The sequence below is a fragment of the Lolium rigidum genome, chromosome 3 (assembly GCF_022539505.1).
Source record: "Lolium rigidum isolate FL_2022 chromosome 3, APGP_CSIRO_Lrig_0.1, whole genome shotgun sequence".
Classification (NCBI taxonomy): domain Eukaryota; kingdom Viridiplantae; phylum Streptophyta; class Magnoliopsida; order Poales; family Poaceae; genus Lolium; species Lolium rigidum.
Window position 1 is genome coordinate 141,993,328 of NC_061510.1, and position 13,903 is coordinate 142,007,230.

The window sequence follows — 13,903 nt, forward strand, 5'->3', positions numbered from 1 at the left end:
GGCGATGCAATCATTTGAGAAAAATTCATATGAAATGTTGTGCGCTTACATAAACAAAAGTAGCTAGGACATCTATAAGTGGATATTCAAAACAAATGACGAAGGTTTTGTCTCTTAATGAGCCTCTAAGGTTTAATGCAAGGTTAGTTGCAAAAGGCTTCATCCAGATTTTAGGTATTGATGGGAGTGGTGTTTTGGCACCCGGGAGCATATGCTCCCGGTTTTTAAATTTTATTTGAAATACAATTTTAAAATGTTAAAAAGTTCGGACATAAATTTTAATAGGTATATCTCGAAGTTCTACACGATCACAAAGTGGTTACACGGAAAACCAACATTCAGGACGTTTTTTTGTCTTTTCCACACAAGTCATAAAAAAGGTTGGTTTTTTTTTTGCAAAACTTGGTGTACGTACATAGAATGTCGATACGTAAGCGCGAAAATTTTTGTTCAATTTTTTTTAACATTTCAAGATATTTTTCCGCTGGCAGGAGCATATGCTTCCATGTGCCGAATTGAGTTTCTGTTGATTATAATAATGTATTATCTTCGGTTGTGAAGTATAGTTCAATTCATATACCTTTCGTATTGCATCTATGCATGATATGAAGACTAGCTTTCTGCATGGAAAACATGGGGAGAGATATACATGGATCAATCTGAAAGTTTTATTGTGCATCATAAGAAGGATCTTGTTTGCAAATTAAAAAGGCCCCTTTATGATCTCAAATGGTCTCCAAAATAGTGGTATATGAAATATTTGATTCATTTATGCTTGAAACTATTTTCAAAAGATCTCAGTACGGTAGTTGTGTTTACATTAAGTTTATTGATATTCATGCTACAAGAAGAGAATTTGTCTCAATGTGAAGCTATTTATAGTATGATCTAAAATTCATACAAAATCTAACTTTTAATAAGCGGAGCGACTCCCATAATTTGGATCATCGTTAACCTAGGTTTTCACCATATACCTTTTGTAAGCCATAGCACGGGATAAATTAGATATGTGAAATTCCGTGTAAACTCGATCTTCCACGAGAGTGAAGTTTTACTGCCGGTGTGGATTTTTCTAGAGGGGCTTTTCTAGGTTGGAATTCTTGTGTCTATGCTGGTTTGGTTTGATATATGCTCTATTGCTTGTAACAAAATGGATGACGGCTCTTGCTTGTTCATTTCATAATCTGTTTTGCGTGATATTAGAAGATTCAGAGTAGCAATCCGTGTTGTCTTTCGCCCCAATCTAATGGGTGCCGTGGCTGCCTCCGGCAAGACGTGGAGATCCAAGGTATCTGCCGACGTGTGGCTGCGGTGTGGTGCCCGTCCCGCGTCCCGATCACTCGATCAGGTCGATCCAGAGAGCAATCGCGCCATTTCCTATCATCTTCTGACACGCACCTCCCCGTACGTGTCGCCGTCCGCCGCGCCGAACTTGCAAACGGAGCTACCTATATCTCCCGTAGTCCATTATTTCGTCTCGCCTTACTTCAGAGAGCTTTCGAGGTGCAACAAATCGAGTAAGAATCGACAAGAGAAACACACAAATCGTTTAAGCTTGCTTGGATCGATGGGTATCCTGGACGCTCTGTCGGAGATGTGCCCGGCGTCGCTGCGCACCCGCCGGCGCATCAAGAAGCGCCCGCAGCTCACCACGGTGGAGATGAAGGTCCGGATCGACTGCGAGGGCTGCGAGCGCCGGATCCGCAAGGCCGTCCATCACCTAAAGGGCGTCACCGGCGTCGAGGTCATCCCCAAGCAGAACAAGGTGGCCGTGACGGGCTACATCGATGACCCTTCCAAGGTCATGCGGCGGGTGGCGCGCAAGACAGGGAAGAAGGTGGAGCCGTGGCCGTACGTGCCCTACGACGTGGTGGCGCACCCCTACGCCCCCGGCGCCTACGACAAGAAGGCGCCCCCAGGCTACGTCAGGAACGTCGTCGCCGACCCCGCCGCCGCGCCTCTCGCCAGGGCCTCGTCGACGGAGGTGAAGTACACCTCCGCCTTCTCCGACGAAAACCCAAACGCGGCGTGCACCATCATGTAGCTGACTAGCTCTAGCTCTAGCCATCGTCCCCAGTTCTTAAGTTCCAAGTATTCCGGTACTAGTTAGTAGTTGCTCTAGCTTGTTGGTTAGTTAAGTGTACAAATTGTGATGATCTATATGTACTGCTAGCTTGTCTGCTTGCATGTGTAATTATTTTGCACTACATCTCGTGAGCAAAACTGTAAATTATACCTGCATAGTTGCCTCCCTCCCTCTCTAGACAGTTTCATTTCTTCTGAGCTAGGATCGATTTCCATCGATCGTGTATTGTACACTAGTGTATCTGTTTAATTAATAGGAATTGCTAAGTTTCAGCTAGCTGAGACGTAGCTTATGTCTCAGTCACGTGGAATTTTGTTTCTGCTTGAAGATTTGTGTTTACTGCTGTTTATACTTCATTTAGACCCGTATCATGTTATTCGACTGAGACATAAGCTATATCTCAGTCGACTGAGACTTAGACACACCCTTAATTAATTCCATTTTCGGTGCATTCAAAAATCAAAATCACTCCGCTGCTATCAACTGTTGAGTTGAGTGGAGCCAAAAGAAGATGGAGACTGAGTGGTTAACTGGTGAGGGCGAGTGCTAATTTTGTTGCTCCATGACGCCCGAGAGCACCTGGCCCTGTCTGTCCATCGACTTAACTGAATGCATGTCTTACTCAGATATCATGATGCACTGAGGCAGATCAGCTCCCTACAATCCGCGCACTCTCGTAACGAAAAGGAAACGAATCCCACCCGCCTGGCCGATTCCAAACATGCATTTCCCAAATTCTAGTTTCACAGCATAGTCTTTGGGACTTGATGATCTGCCCCAACTCTGCTGACGATGCTTTAAGTTTGTCCTTCTTCAAGAACCGGTGACATGTCCCAGACATAAGCTTCTTCAATAGTTCAGTTTTCATCTCATGACAGGGAAGCTTGTGCGTTTTAGCAAGACGCGCTCTCGCATCTTTCACATGCATCTACACGATTTCATGAACTTATTTAGCATATCAACCTTTGAACTGTGAAGCTTGAAAATTTCATATATGACTCGATGTGCAGAGTCATAAAACAATTAGCATTAACACCACATACCATGCATTGTTGACTTAAACTGAAGTAATGAAATGAAATAAGGTATCTCTACTACTTAAAAAGAAGAAACATGCTCCCTCTTCTCCCCCTACTTTCGTCGTCCTTCGTCGCGCGTGGCTCAAATCTTTGGTCGTCCCGCAGTATGTCGCCCCCTTCGTCCCGCACGCCAAGCTGGGCCAGGCCCATCGTCCATCACAATACAATACACAGTCGCGTCGCACCTCCTAGCTCTTCTCCTAAGTCTAAAAAAAAGCTCTTCTCCTCGCGAAGTGGAGATCCCTCCCTATCCAACCCTAGCTGCCATGCCTTCTCACCCCCAACGCGGTCTCCTTCCTCCTCCCGTCCTCGTCCTCAGGCGTGGCCAGGAAGCCCCAACTTGGGGAGCATGGGGCTGGCGCCTCACCAGGATCTCCGCCGACACGCCGGACCTGGTGCCAGACGAGCTACCAAATGTCACCTCTCCATGTCTATCCTCCCCACCCACGCGACGCCGCCCAATCCGTGTTGCTGCTGTCTTGCTGCGCCAAGCACCTCTTGATGAACGATGCAGTGCCATCCGGATCGCCGTGAGACGGATAGGTAACCTCCGTCGTCTCCAGGTCTTCCATGGCCGTCGCTCGCAACACCAACCATCGTACTGGGGATTCCCTATACGATTCGAGCTGGCCTCCTAGTGCTCCTCCTGCACCAGCGAGTACCACTGCGGCTGCCACTATAATCAAGGAAAAGGAAGGATGGCAAGTTATTCAAGGTGAATAACATCAAAAAATGTTTTGATAATTCCGCTCCTCTTAGTCAATTTGATCTACATGTTATTCTTTGGGGATTGTAGGACTGGATTAGAGGAGCAGTCCTACCTTACCCCATGTAGCCACGGTCGCACAACCTACAGCCGAATCTCCGCATGAGGGTAAAAAATGGATGATTGTACTTCGGATGGTTTATATTTTGCATAATCTGATGGTTATGGCTTCATTTCTATGCATTATGGATGATTTATTCATGCTCAATGTCTTTCCTTTCATAAGCTTTAAATTATGTTATTACTTGTGCTTCTCAAATTCAGATGGACTATCTATGTTAGATGCCTGTTTGTGTCTCTGAATTCTCATAACACCTGCTGACTTTGTACGTTTGGTTTGGTTTAAATTGGTTTCACTTGCACCTTGTGGAAGTAAAAAAATATTTTTAGTAAATCATAAAGATTCAATGCACAAGTGACAGTAAAATCCGTAGCACCGAAAGTGTCCAGTTTCTACTATTATGAAATAGCATCCTACTAATATTACTGCATATTTCATTATTTTGTACTAGCTATTAATCCACATTTGATCATCAGGTAGATGGTAATCCTTTTCTTTAAATGGTAGATGGTAATCCTTTTCTTTAAATGGAATCATCAGGGAACAGCTATATAACTGATGCATTGATGTACACTGGTTCATCTCGGCTTAGTAAATTTGAGTTATTGTAGCATGTACAGTGTGAGCAGAATTTGATTTCTTTGCTTTCACGAACATGTTCAGATACATGGAGATCTCCTGAGCTCATGATTCAGATTTGTTATCCGGTTGATAATTACTGTGGAATCTTATTCATTATTATTTCTGCATTTTATCAAAATGTTTGTTGCACATAATCTACGGCTACTTGCATTTTCTTATGCCTTGCATTTTTAATTCGTTTTGCCTGATGAAGTTTCAGTTTGCCAACAGACATGGAGCTCTATATCATCACGGTAAGGAGCAAAAGTTTTTGTTTGGTACTCGAATTTGCTGCTTTGAATATACTCCCTCCGTCCCATGAAAGTTGTCTGAGATTTGTTAGATTTGGATGTATCTATACACTAAATAGCATCTAGATACATCTAAATTTTGGTAAATGTCATACAAGTTTGATGAGGCGGAGGAAGTATGCTTTCACTTAAGAATAACAAGGAAGTTCCTATCAAATTTGCCACGCATGATGTGCTTTGGCTGCAGGACTGCGGAACAGAGCAATTTAGCGACTGAATCTGGCGCATGCGTGCAGGTGCAACCTGCCTCAATTTGCTATTAGGGGTCTCCTCTCCTGAAAAACAAGTAGTAGCAGGTCGTGATTGGGCCCTCGCCGTGAGCAAATATAAACTACCATGCCTTTGGATAGCAGCAGGTCTTCTCTCACTGCCCGGTGGTCATTTTAAAGCCACACTTAGCAATGCGATGCAATATATTGCACTCGGCACAACCACTTTTTGGCTAGCAGCTTTCTGGATTAATCAAGTTGCAGAAGAGTATATTACCTCATTCCGCAACAACATATGAGGTGAAACATGACAGGGCAATAATTGGATAACATTAGTGAAATTTATCAAATTGTCTGATTTACCAAGTAAATTAACGAACTTTATGCAACTTATTTCTTCACATCAGTTTAAAAGATTAGCTTAGATACCCGCAAAAAAAAGATTAGCTTAGAAACTGGAAGCTGAGCTCCACTTGATGCTTGTCTGTTTTATTAGATCGTCTTTGGTGTTTTAGTTTCAGATGATATTTGTCTCTATGATGTAAATGTATCCAGGACTCGTCGGCCTAAGTAGCTGATCTATTTTATTGACATTTGTATATGAGATATGTCGGCTCTTCAAAATTTGAAATTGAGCTTATTGAGATTGTAGATTAATGCTCAATGATAGATTACATGCATGGGCAGGTCAAGGTCATGATAATTTCATTTTCAGAGTTATCTAATATTTTAATGTTCTAAATTTGTATGCTCTCTGATTCATCCTTACAACTACATGCTTCAACTTTCATTTTGAACGCTTGCATTCGGAACCGATTATTAACAAGCTGCATTAAGGTCAAGGTCAGTAAATTCCATCATTTTTTCATTTTGTATGTTCTGCTGTCCAATTATTGGACGTGGTATTCAGGTGTTTGTTGTAAAATCTCCTGGTTTAGGGTAAATAGGAGAGCAAATTTGCAGTACCCACCTTACCGGGAGAAAAGTTTCAAGTATATTTCTAAATTTGAATGAGATTTAGAATTTTTGTTGAAATCTGCATATCTCATTCTGGTCATATCTAAAGAGAAGAGATTGGGATGTACTTTGAGAACTTTGATTCTCAGATGTAAGGTACATGTAAAAAGGTATGACTACTAGAAGCCTGAGCATTTTTTATTTTTTATATCTTTGTAGTATGTTAATTGTCAGAGTAATGTTCCGTTGTTCAAAATCTTGCAGATTTTGCACTATAGCTGTATAGTTCTCATCCCAAGGTATTAGACTTTGGATATTAAGCGTGCAAATTTTATTTCTGGTTGTTTCATATATAGCAGGGTGTAAATGATGAGATCTTCTCCCTAGACTTCTTTTTGTTGCATATACTGATATAGAAGAAGGAAGTGGATCTCCACAAAATGCTTTCCCAGAATTGAAAGAATCTACTGGTATACTAGATTGACTCTTCGTGTGGATAACCTGGCGCAAGTTCCTCTTCCGTTCCCGATGGCCTGCACGGCTGTACCTGATCTGCCTCAAACCATATAGCAGGAGCAGAGCCTGCAACTCGTGCCTGACCCTCTGAACTTCCACGTGAGGGCGTCGTGCAGTACTAGCCTACACCTTGTTATGGTAGCTGGAGCACATTCAATGAATCTGCCGTTCCTCTTGCACTTAAGGATGTCAAGGATGGGTGCCACAGAACATGTACTCCAAAGACCAAGACAAGAGTGGTGAGGTTTAGATATGAGCATGCAATGTCTTTTCATACGCCCATTACAACATACTGGATGTCTGTTTCAGTTTACAATCTTGATATCACCATGAGATCATCTTAATTGGTATGCTTGAGATGCACTTGCAAAGGTGAGCATGTAGCAAGTTTATAAATTTGTCATTGCTAATCTTTCTTGAAATTACTGGTGAAATTTGTTTTATTGATGTTTGTTATTTCTGCATATTAGATGGAATAGAATTATGGAAGAACCAACGAAAAGTAATTTTATCACCAGCATGACGTGGTGGAGAGCCGAAGACTCTGATACCATAGATAGAAGGTGTTGTCTGGCAGGGATACTAGCAATGAAGACTGGTTGGGAAGAAGCCGGCTGATGGGTGGTGATGTTTTTTTCTTGCCAATTTATCATTGGGACAGTGTTTGACTAATGATATATCTGTATTATAATTATCTCAAAAGAAATGTACTAGGAGTAACTAATGTAACATGGTACTGTTTACATGTGCACTTGAAATGTTGATTTCCTCCAGTCGCTGCGTTGATTCTAACTTTTTTTGGACTATTTTGCCCTCCCACCAAATCCCTCAATACCGTCTTGCCATGGTACCGTTTCAGTTTACACCCCTCTTGCCACGGTCGCATGTCACCTAAGAACCGCCCGTTTACTCGACACGCGCACGAGAAGAGGCGCCCGAGGGCCCAGGCCACCCGAGAACCGGCGGTTCCTTCTCGCCACGCGCGCGACAAGAGGTGTTGGAGGGCCTGATACGTCTCCAACGTATCTATAATTTCTTATGTTCCATGCTAGTTTTATGATAATACCTACATGTTTTATTCACACTTTATAATGTTTTTATGCATTTTTTGGGACTAACCTATTAACAAGATGCCACAGTGCCAGTTCCTGTTTTCTGCTATTTTTGATTTCAGAAAAGTTGTTTTACAAATATTCTCGGAATTGGACGAAACAAAAGCCCACGGCCCTATTTTCCACGGAGTGTTCCAGAAGACCGAAGAGGAGTCGAGGAAGGCCAGCAGGGGGCCCTCCCCATATGGCGGCGCGGGGGCCCCACTGCCGCGCTGTGACGTGGGGAGGGAGCCCCCTGGCTCCCCCGATGCTGCCCCTTCGCCTATTTATTCCTTCGTCCCCGAAAACCCTAGTACCGAGAGCCAAAATACCAGAACAGTTCCAGAGACGCCTCCGCCGTCAACCCTAACTCGGGGGGTTCAGAAGATCTCCTCCGGCACCCTGCCGGAGAGGGGAATCATCATCGGAGGGCTCTACATCACCATGCCCGCCTCCGGACTGATGCGTGAGTAGTTCATCCTTGGACTACGGGTCTATAGCAGTAGCTAGATGGTTGTCTTCTCCTATTGTGCTATCATGTTTAGATCTTGTGAGCTGCATATCATGATCAAGATCATCTATTTGTAATGCTACATGTTGTGTTTGTTGGGATCCGATGAATATGGAATACTATGTCAAGTTGATTATTGATCTATCATATATGTGTTGTTTATGATCTTGAGTGCTCTCTGTTGCTAGTAGAGGCTCTGGCCAAGTTGATACTTGTAACTCCAAGAGGGAGTATTTATGCTAGATAGTGGGTTCATGTCTCCATTGAATCTGGGGAGTGAAAGCAACCCCTAAGGTTGCGGATGTGCTGTTGCCACTAGGGATAAAACATCAATGCTTTGTCTAACGATATTTGTATTGTTTATATTACGCACAGTACTTAATGCAATTGTCTGTTGCTTGCAACTTAATACTGGAAGGGGTGCGGATGCTAACCCGAAGGTGGACTTTTTAGGCATAGATGCATGCTCGGATGGCGGTCTATGTTCTTTGTCGTAATGCCCTAAGTAAATCTCATAGTAGTCATCATGATATGTATGTGCATTGTTATGCCCTCTCTATTTGTCAATTGCCCAACTGTAATTTGTTTACCCAACATGTTATTTATCTTATTGGAGAGACACCACTAGTGAACTGTGGACCCCGGTCCATTCTTTTACATCTGAAATACAACCTACCGCAATCATTGTTCTCTTTTGTTTTCTGCAAGCAAACATCATTTTCCACACCATACGTTTAATCCTTTGTTTTCAGCAAGCCGGTGAGATTGACAACCTCACTCGTTAAGTTGGGGCAAAGTAGTTTGATTGTGTTGTGCAGGTTCCACGTTGGCACCGGAATCCCTGGTGTTGCGCCGCACTACACTCCTTCACCAACAACCTTCACGTGATCTTCATCTCCTACTGGTTCGATAACATTGGTTTCTTACTGAGGGAAAACTCGCTGCTGTACTCATCATACCTTCCTCTTGGGGTTCCCAACGGACGTGTGCTTTACCGTCACAAACAGGGCCTTTGACCTCCGGGAACGATGAAGAGCGGGAGCAGGCGGCGTCCTAGCATGACGGCGTCGACGGGAGGAGAGTCAAGACAAGGGGATCGAGGAGGGACAAGTTGGAGGCCGCATCTGCCACCCGTTCATGCTAGCCACGCGCGCGAGAAGATGCGCCGGAGGGTTGGTCGACCTCCAGGAACGATGAACAGAGAGAGCATGCGGGGCGACGTGGATATGGCTGGGAGATTGACTTGTGATGCGCACATAGGGCATGGTGTAGGTGGCTGATGATTGGGAGCGCCCACGACGATGGCGGCGACCGCATGTTGCTCTCCTCCTGGCGATGCAAGAAAGGAAGACCATGGAGAGAGGAATTAGCTCAAGGTCAACAATGTCTCTCGATCTGGCAGCCTCTGACTAAACTACAACTGCAAAGCCGACCTCTCGGAGCAGCTACCAGCTTGAAGTTTGGATCCCTTCACTCATATTTGCTTCTTTGCCCTCTAGGAATTTATTGGAGATGCTCATGTTGTCATTCCCAAGCTAGCTTTGTTGTTGAACTTAAAGTTGGTATGGAACCATTCTCTCAAATCTAAGTCCCAATTGTAAACGACTGTTGGAGTATTATTTATGTGTAATACCTACAATGTCTAGGTTGTCCCCCTTCAACAAATGTCTCTTTGGAAATATAACTATAGAAGTGAGGAGAAAGGAGCCCATGTTTTCATCAAGTGTAATGAGGTCAACCTGGTGTGTGGCGAAAGCATGGACTGGAGCACATTCGAAATAAACGACTGTCTTGACAGATGCTGATATGACACTACATATCGTATGGAAAATATTAGATCAATTGAGGATTCAACTTATGACTGCTTGTTGGAGTAACCCGAATAGTACCCGTATAGGAGATATTCCTTTCCCTGTTTAAGATGTTGCTCATAAGGCTTGATTCTATTCTATATATGTGCATTAAGAAATGAAATTTGAGACCCGTGGCAACGCACATGCATTTGTACTAGTACCTTATTAAGTGCCACGATGTTTTCGGCCAGTGCCTCCGCCTATCATTGCTACGCCACCAACCCACGTTTATCAATAAAGATCGTATGCATCATGTCGATGCAGAGACCAGGACTCAGTTCCCATTTCGAAAAATAACTAGGTGAGCACGTGCTCCTAAGGAGGTGGCTACCACACCTCGTCGGAGTGGTCGCATCAGAAACAGAAGCAAATGCGGAAGGATGCCACAACTCAGGAGTTGCTCGCGCGTGCTTTGGGCGTCCTAGAAAAGAACACCGAGTTCAATGACAATGCTCTTGCTGCCTTCGTTGACAGGTATAACAACCCTTTGTCGCCTCGGTCCATCACGATGGCTCCTTGTGAAGAATATGGAGATAGTGAAAAAGACCAAGGGCAACAAGATCGACGCCAAGAAGAAGGCCCTTGAGATTACATTTTTTCGATAAAGAGTATATATTAATATCGCGAAGATACCAATTACACCCAACCTCTGTAACAACATCATGTCCTAATGGCATAAACGATGCACACAGTCAAAAAAAAAGAATTACAAAAAGAAAAGTTCCGCTACAGAGATCCATAACTTGAAACAACAACACTGACACCACCAAGACAACACCAGAAGATCAGCTTCTCCATAAGCGACGTCTCCAAGAAGGAAACAGTGCACAAACGCTGTCGTCGTCCGATCATAGATCTTAGGTTTTCACCCTGAATAAAGTCATCACTCTCAAAACAATGTCTTCAATAAGGACATTGCCAGACACAACCAATTAAGGGGCCAGACCTTGGATTTTCACCCAGAAAGTTGTGCAGTCGCCCCCACATACCAGTCACTATTTCAAATCACGAAGCACCAAGCCAAATCCACCTCACCACAAAGATCTGACCACCATTGCTATTCCAACGATCTCGGCTTGATGACCTTCTCCGCTAGCATCATGGAAAGAAAACAAACTCCATGATATTAAAAGCCAACATAGCTTCGAAGCGCTCCATCTGAAACCAAACGGCCAGATAAAAAACATGGCTCCGCACACCGAAACCACCCACTCCAGCAATTTTCAGGCATTATTCGCACAATAAATATCGCTGACAGGACCTTCCGGAACACGACAATCCACCCAGACTGGTGTGAACAACCATCTGACAGATCTTCAACTTGGTATGAGAAGAATCCGAGGATCGCCGCCTTTATTCAGATCGGACCCTAATGGTGCCGACCATCTCGGGACGGCCGAGGCAAAGCCGGAGATGATAGGCGAAGAAGCCCTCGCCAGCAGCGCCCTGCAGCCAGCAGCCGTCCCTCCACCGTCGGCAGCCAACACCGTGGAGAGGGAAAGGGTTGAACCTATCTAGGGTTAGTGCTAAACCGGCCCATCCCCCTGCACCTCCGCCGCTGGCACGGCGCGTCGTCGGTGGCCACCACCGCCGCCACCCGACCCGGGACTCCGCCCGGATCACCTCGCCACGGACACGCCTCCCGCCTTCGCCCCAACAGCTCGTGCAGCCGTCCATGGCTACCACCTGCTCCAGACAACCGTTTGGTGGCTAGTCCCGCCACTACTGCGACCGGTGCCAGCGGTAGAGGCGGTGAGGAGGGCCGGCTCGGCCGGTTGCTGGCGGCGCGAGGAGGGATCGCCCCTGGAACAGCCCTGGGGAGCGGCCCGAGGGGTTAGGTCGTGCGATCCATAGAATCCTTTGGCTGTTTTCCCTTGAGATTCATGACAGATGCAGTTCACGTAGTGTGGAATTGTCGAAAATGTGGTTGATTGTGGGTGACATGTTGTTTGATTTTGTTGTGTTGTTATTCTAGGTTTTGGGAGTAGTCCACATGTCGGAGGTACTCAAGTTTGTATGATTTTCGATCCGGTTTTTCTCATAAACCGGATCATTTTCCTTTCTCTAAATGAATAGCCATAGCTGGTGGCGTTTGCTCCAAAAAAAAAAGTGCCACCATGTCGGCGCCTACATTCTTGTGTGCTTCCATCATTTTTATTCATGTGCATAATACCAGCTAGCGTATTCACAAACTTTGTCATCAGTTTAAATTCGTTAGCAACTGCCCCAACAGCTTTGACATCGAAGTTCATAGAAATTTCAAAGTAGAGCGTGGGAGCTACACTGGGCAACTTAATTAACTATCGCAAGACTAGATTAAGGTTGTTGAGGTCATGCAAACCCATTCCGCTATCGTTCTTCAGAATACACACCTTACCCATTCCGCCATCATTCTTTAGAATATACACCTTCCACCATGCAAACCAATGCACCCGGTTCCTGGACTCATCATGACCTCACCAAAAACTTGCAATCTCATCAGTAATCGTCTTGCAAATTCGTTTAGGTAGATTGAACACTGACATCGAGTGAATTCCTTGCGCTGCTACTTTTAACAAGATTTCTTTTCCACCTAGCGAGATATTTTTTCCATCCTTTTAGGCGTTGACATATGACGGGTTCATGTGGTATCCAGTACCCCGATGCCAGCAAAGGTTAATATGCAAGCTAGAAACTAACCACGGCTATCTTTGGCCGACTTGGCCCTCAAGCCAGCTAAGCCGAAGGATAAGGACACATGCTCGAAATACTTTCGGAGAATGGGCCGACACAACTATATGGGTCGACATGAACGCTCAGGTTAGTCGGTCGGCAAAGGTTAGCATGCAAGCTAGGAAGTAATCAAGCTCTGATCGGCCGACTTGGCCCTCAATCTAGATAAGCCAAAGGATAAGGATGCGTGCCCGAAATACTTTTTGGGAATGGGCCTGATCGACACGACCGCTCATGCATTGGCCTGCGGTCGTACTGGGACAAAAACTTTCATCAGGTCCCATTATGAGCAATTAACCGGGTTGGGAGTGGTTATTTCCAATGACCTTGAAGTCACCGCATGACTTCATGAGCACTGCCCTGATAACCTACCGGCGTATGGCCACACAATCAAGCATGGCCACATTGTCGTGCCCTGCTCTAGTCCCATTAGAGAATACAAAGACTCTATGGCCATACGGCCCATACCTTTGGTACGTTGCCATGGCCGCGACTATAAAAGCCAAAGCCAACGCCTTCTTGAGGACGAGGCAAGGTTTAAATTCATCCAACAATCCATTCGTTCACCCACGAAGGCATCACTCACACATCCTCATAGATCCAAGCTCTCATTCACCCCCATAGGCTCTTATTAGAGCACACCCCACTCAATTTTCGCCATATCCATAAACTTTTCTCATTTAGGAAAGGAGAAGAGCAGCATGCCAGCTTCACATGTCGATTATACGGTAGCAGTGGGACATAGGTCTTTACCGAGGATCACACCCGGCGCCTGAAGCTATGTAAGTCGTGCGTGTCTGAGGTTAATAGTCCAATGAAACATGATTATTACATATAAATATACGACCAGTAATCAAAACCGTGATAGCATACCCAATCAGCAGATGCTGAAAACAATCACGATTATATGTTCTTTTTTGTGAGCTATTATGAGGCCGACATGACAATAAGTCGGCTCACAAGGTTAGTCGCGTTTCTAGTAGTGTCACACGGTTAGTCCTGTTTCTCGTAGTGTGGATTTGCTCAAACCCTGACATAGTTGGTAGGCCTAGATACTTGTCCGACAAAGCTCAGCTACAATATCCAGTTCGTACATATCTCCATGCCTTCTAGTGTCAGCACTAGACGCA

General features: G+C 44.8%; 1 protein-coding gene across 1 annotated transcript; it reads left to right on the forward strand.

Annotated features, from left to right (window-relative positions):
* The first annotated feature begins 1,403 nt into the window (after window positions 1–1,403).
* LOC124698318 (heavy metal-associated isoprenylated plant protein 27-like) lies at window positions 1,404–2,259 on the forward strand. The gene has a single exon (XM_047230808.1). The coding sequence runs from the start codon at window positions 1,568–1,570 to the stop codon at window positions 2,042–2,044; it is 477 nt and encodes a 158-aa protein (XP_047086764.1). The 5' UTR covers window positions 1,404–1,567; the 3' UTR covers window positions 2,045–2,259.
* Window positions 2,260–13,903: the final 11,644 nt, after the last annotated feature.

What these genes read in the sequence shown, in the direction of transcription:
- LOC124698318 (XM_047230808.1), top strand. Translation starts at nt 1,568, where the DNA reads ATGGGTATCCTGGACGCTCTGTCGGAGATGTGCCCGGCGTCGCTGCGC.